This window comes from Schistocerca gregaria, chromosome 7 (genome assembly GCF_023897955.1).
Source record: "Schistocerca gregaria isolate iqSchGreg1 chromosome 7, iqSchGreg1.2, whole genome shotgun sequence".
Lineage (NCBI taxonomy): Eukaryota > Metazoa > Arthropoda > Insecta > Orthoptera > Acrididae > Schistocerca > Schistocerca gregaria.
The window spans coordinates 98,804,145-98,810,144 of record NC_064926.1 but is presented as its reverse complement, the minus strand read 5'-3'; the positions used below and the strand labels follow the sequence as shown (position 1 = coordinate 98,810,144).

The following is a 6,000-nucleotide window of genomic DNA, read 5'->3' as shown; positions in this document are numbered from 1 at the left end:
TTGGATTGAATTTTAGTAGTACGATGTGATGTTATAACATAACTTTCAATTAATTACTGACTTATTACTAATTTTTTTTCTCATATATATCACTTGTTTCCTACTTCACCATGTGTTTCGTTCTTGTTTTTTTATCTTATTTTTTTGTTACAATATAACGTCTCATGATCCACTGAGCATCGTTTTCACAGACGGCAGAGCCGCAAAGGAGTCGTAACCTAGACACACACATACCTGTTCGTCAAAGACGTAGATTGTGAAAAACTCGGGCAACAAGTTCAGGGTGTGGCGTGCGATGAAATGCTTCATGGTCTCTATGACATGTTTTGCTCTTTGAAGCTACATTAGGTTGTATAATTCAACACGTCCCAAACGTTATAGTCGTTCTAAAGGCTACAAAAAAATGTTAGGATTTGGGAAAGAACCAACATTTTGCTAATTGTCAGAGGATCTTTATTTTAACAGCACATTGACGAAGACAAGTTGCAGTAATGTGTCCAGACGGCTTTACGAGAAGTACTGCTGTGGCACCTCTCTGCTCTCGTAGATCTGCGATATGACGCCGGCGGAGGCCTTCGGAGTCCTTGTCCTGTTCGGGCTGTCGAAGTCCACCTCGTACAGACCAAATTTGACACTGCAAAAGAAAGCCACGTCCTTGTATTACTGACGTCCATCCAGTAGTTACTTTCACTTTAACGATATTTAACATACAAAATCACTGTTCATACGGATGGCTACCATCATCGAATACCTGACTGAACATTATTGATACTCTAGTGAACAGCTGCCAATGACTTTTACGGAAACTAGACTGTCGTTATAAGAGCCGAAGGACACGAAAGGAGAGCAGCACTCGAGAAGGGAGTAAGCCAGGCTCTTTGACTCTCCGTGATGTAATTCTAGATGTGCACACAGTAAGCACTTAACGACACGGAAAGGGATTAAAGTTTGGGAGAAAAACACGAATTTTGCAGGTTGCCGGTGAAATTATAATGAGATCGAGAGTTGTAAGAGCAAAGGAAGAGATAATTAAAAAAGAAATTACGGTGATGTACATCAACAACAGTACAAAAAGGTAATGGAACGTAGACGAATTGACATTTTGAAATCAATGGGTTTATGTAATTAAAATATTCATAGCATAGTATACTAATAGATAACCAATTTTTATTTTCCGATTTTGATTAAAATATTATGACCCACACGACTGTCTGCTCCAAGACAAACTTACACATTTCTGTCCCTCCTTAGAGTGACATTTACTAAGTTGTTAATGTACTTTGATAAACACAAATAAACGTTACACTACACACCTATTGTTCTTGTCCTCTTCTTGCTGTTGTTTTGCCTAGTGCTATGAGCAGTATGAAAACCAACAGCAGACCAGAGCTAAAATCAATCTACGGAAGACATGTGCCATAGGGTAATCACTAACTTCAGTGTTCGTTTGAAGGAAGTTACGAAACGAAATGGTGGACGTATTGGGCATGTGCTGTCTTAGAACAAATTTTCATGGAAGGCTCTTCATTGTAGTATATGTTCCTTTCATACTGTATTGACAGTAAAGTTTATATTCAAAAACAAAATGGTAACAAATTTCGTGCGCCACTCTGTATTTTGTTTCGCGCCTGTTACTTGTTATTGACCTGAAGATGTATAAATTGGCACTTCTCCAGTGACCTTTCCAAGGATCTGAAGTATTTTTCTTTCGTACTTTAGTGGCTTTGCATTGTATCCAGACACTGATACTACTGAAATCAAGTAAAAGAATAAAACTTTTAAAGTTCACCTTTTCGTCTTGAAGGATGTCCTGTAGGCCCTCAATCATTTGTTCACAGAGGTCAGCTCCCCTCATAAATTAATTGTACCGCATTACATCTACAGAACATGGTACTGATGTGTACTTCTTTCCTGTTTTATTGCATTTTCAAACATCGTTTACAGGGTCACAACCTGTAGAAGTGGAGGCAAGTGTAACAGCCTTTGAGTCTTTCCTCTGGATAACGACTATTTTATTATCGTCCCTGCTGGACTCTTTCAGGTTTTTTCTTCTGTCAGATGAACAGGTTTTAATCGTTTTTCAATTATCATGGCTGATCCTTCCAGACTACATTCAAGAAGCTGTTGCAGTAATGGCAAAGTTGTGAGGTATCTGTCGAAATACAGACTTTCACCTGATGGTAACGTTTGAGCCAATCCAAGTATTATAGACCACTGAGATATTTGAGGTCTTCGTTGAGGATTCTACCCAATTTGTTACCTAGTAAAGTTTTCCAGAACTTCTGGATAAACCAGTACTGTTAGAGATGCATTTTTGAGATTTTACTCTTCATCGTAAAATTAAGAGCTTTCTCCCGGTCTGCGCTTGTTTGTTCGCTGAAGTAATTTGTTTTAAATTCATTTAATAAAGTTAAAATTTCCTCACAAGTGAGAAACAAACGCTCTGTGGCAATGAAGTGTTAGTCTACCGTACTATTCTCCGAATTATAACCTCAGACATTTACTGAAAACAAGCAGGCGCCAATAACATTGTCCTAATACGACAGTTGTGCGTTTGGATGTCACAGTCACTGTTGCTATGAACGTATTTAAAACTTTTTTGGCAGACAAGACTTTAATTGCTTCTGTAGTCTCTTCGGAATCTCAGACATATTTTTTTCAAATGACAAATCGCGATCAATAATACACAATTAAGACTTTTCTCGAGACAGATGTCTCCGACCCGCCGTCTTGAAATTTTAAAATGCTTAAGACAAGATACCTTGTACACAAAGGACCGATTCTTGCACAATGTTTTTTCTAAACACTCTACTGCATAGTTCAATAATATGGCGCTACAACGCAAATAAAACATACCCACACAACTGTGTGTGCATGGTTCCAAAGGGTTAAAGGACCACTGGGGTCTCCGACTACTAATCGAATGCTTCTGGCAACCGGGTTTGAATCCAGTCATTGATTTTCAACAAAAATAATCACTTAGGATGGTCAGAAATTTCCAGTAATGGAAATCATCTTCATTCTGCCAACGGCTTTTTCAAAAGATGGTGGGAGTGTAGATTAATGTTCAAGGAAGCACGTAGCTCCTGGAACGGAAAGCTGTTCTTGAAGGTGGAAGAATCAGCAATGATCAGCGGTATGAGGATGCAGATGGCATTGAAAATTAATGCTTTAAGACATAATCAGCTGTATCAGAGACATACAGTCTTGAAAGGTAATATGAAGAGGTAACTAATTCTAGGATGTAAACTTGTCGCTCGTTCGCATTTCCGTGGCGGCGCTGATCCGGTGGGCGTTTTCAGGACACAGATGAATGCAACTAAAACTGGGGTGTCAAACGTTAGATTCTTAATTGTTTTATAGAAGCAGGAGAATCTGAAAATATAAATGACTGCCCGCATCTCGTGGTCGTGCGGTAGCGTTCTCGCTTCTCACGCCCGGGTTCCCGGGTTCGATTCCCGGCAGGGTCAGAGATTTTCTCTGCCTCGTGTTGGCTGGGTGTTGTGTGATGTCCTTAGGTTAGTTAGGTTTAAGTAGTTCTAAGTTCTAGGGGACTGATGACCATAGATGTTAAGTCCCATAGTGCTCAGAGCCATTTAAACCATTTTTTATAAATGACTTAGCTAAAGCGGGGCTCAGTAGTGATAAGCGAAGCTAAATAAGTAGAGGGAAAATATTTCTGGTCATATGATTATAGGGTGATAAAAACTGAGATTCTAAAGGTGGCAGGCTAATATAAGGAAGCGAAAGACTGTTTACAATTTGTACAGAAAGTAGATCGCAGTTTAAGAGTCGAGGGGCACGAAAGGGACGCAGTGGTTGAGAAGGGAGTGAAACAGGGTTGTAGCGTCTCCCCGATGTTATTCAATCTGTATATTGAGCAAGCAGTAAAGGAAACAAAAGGAAAATTTTGTAGTAGGAATTAAAATCCATGGTGAAGAAAAAAAAATCTTTATGGTTCGCCGACGACATTTTAATTTTGTCAGAGACAGCAAAGGACCTGGAAGAGCAGTTAATTGGAATAGATAGCGTCTTGAAAGGTGGTTATAAGATGAATATCGACAAAAGCAAAACGAGGATAGGGAAATGTAGTCGAACTGGATCAGATGATGCTGAGGGTATTATATTAGGAAATGAGACACTTAAAGTAATAAATGAGTTTTGTTATTTGGGGAGCAAAATAACTGATGATGCTCGGAATAGAGAGGATATAAAATGTAGATTGGCAATGGCAAGGGAAGCGTTTGTGACGAAATTTGTTAACATCGAGTAAAGATTTCAGTGTCAGGAAGTCCTTTCTGAAAGCATTTGTATGGAGTGTAGCCATGTATGGACGTAAAACGTGAACGATAAACAGTTCAGACAAGAAGAGAACAGAAGCTTTAGAAATTAGTGCTACAGGAGAACGCTGAAGATTAGATAGGTAGATCACAAAGCTAATGAGGAGGTACTGGCTAGAATTGGGGAGAAGGGGAATTTGTGGCAGAACTTGGCAAGAAGAAGGGATCGGTTGGTACATCACGTTCTGAGTCATCAAGGGATAAGAATTTAGTACTGGAGGGAAGCGTGGAGGAAAAAACGTAGAGAGAGACCAAGAGATGAATATACCAAGCAGGTTCAGAAGGATGTAGGTTGCAGCAGATACTTGGAGATGAATAGAGTAGCATGGAGAGCTGCATCAAACCAATCCCCGGAAAAAAAGAAAAGGAAGTTGGTGAAAGCTGTTGCGTCTTTACGCATAGGAAGGTAGGTAGCAGGTAGCAGGATGAGTTAGTACGAGCAATTCGGTGAGTAGGTACTTCTTCTGAGGTGTTAAACTGAGACAGCAGCAGCCACAGCTGTGCAAACTTAAAAGACCACATCTCAAGACGATGACGAGGAAACGGAATAAATGAGGAACAGGGGAACGTAAAATATGTGGAAGTTATGAAACTTTTAAGCGGTTGGAACGGTATCATAGGGTAGCGAAGGGAAGGTAGGTTTACTGAAGAATGTAGGCTAGGGGAAGGGGGAGGGGGGGGGGGGCGCTGATATGCGTGAAATTACAGTTCCATGCACAGGCTGCCGTCAACACTACTACACTAATGGCTGCGTTCGCAGTGGTACCCCATTGTGTTTAGCGATGAGTCGCGATTCTACCCTACCCTGGACGACAACCTGGGGAGAGGTTCCATTACTCCAGTTTTTTGTAGAGGCACAGCTGTGTTGCTGCTGGCCTCATCGTGTGGGGAGCCGTCTGGTATGACTTCAGGGGTCGCGGCTTCTTGTGAACTGAGGGACACTGACAGCACAACTGTACGTCACGGGCGACCATCAGGTAATAGAGGTCACGCAGAAAGTACACAAAATTACAACGAAACGGGACAGAGTCTATGGAGAGTTTCAGTCCTTAACAGTTAAAAAACTTTGCACAAGTTCCAATCTGCTTAAAGTGCTGTGGCACCAAAAATCAGTGTAAAGACACAGACATCACGTGAGCCAACTGCCGGAGAAAAGGCCATAAAAAAGTCACAGTGTAGGGCGCAGAAACAAGACATCTGCACCCCCTGAAAAAACCGTGGAAAACAGTGTGCCAAACTAAAACGTCGTGCGCGCCAGACCCTAAGATTCCTATAGGATTGACTGCTTCAAAAGTTCGACTATGGAGAGTGAGAGTAGTCTTACCCAAACTAGGAAGCACAAAACAAAGGACAAGTCACCTTCGACCATAAATCGGAAGCATCAGAGAGCGGTGACATGGCGCAGCCAGATGGGACTGCTCTCTGATGACTTTACCTGCACACATGACGTTCCATCTCTCCAAGGAGTGCAGCCACTGCAACACAGCTACGTCAACACTGCAGAATTCATAGATGACATGGCGTTTAATGGTGCCACACACTATGATGTAGCGAAACAGCTGGAAAAAAACAGCTGTACTACTGGGTAAATTACCAGCAGTCATTGAAGGCACTAACTGATAAGCTGGAATTTTAAGTACTACAGAAGGCACACAACAAC

The 6,000-nt window shown here is 41.2% G+C and overlaps 1 protein-coding gene across 1 annotated transcript in view; it reads right to left on the bottom strand.

Moving 5' to 3' along the window:
* Positions 1 to 430: 430 nt before the first annotated feature.
* Positions 431 to 6,000, bottom strand: part of LOC126281895 (myrosinase 1-like) — a 72,993-nt gene continuing 67,423 nt past the window's right edge. Inside the window, exon 11 of the mRNA XM_049981213.1 lies at positions 431 to 634. Coding sequence (XP_049837170.1) covers positions 508 to 634 — 127 coding nt within the window. The 3' untranslated portion in view covers positions 431 to 507. The remainder of the gene's footprint in view (positions 635 to 6,000) is intronic.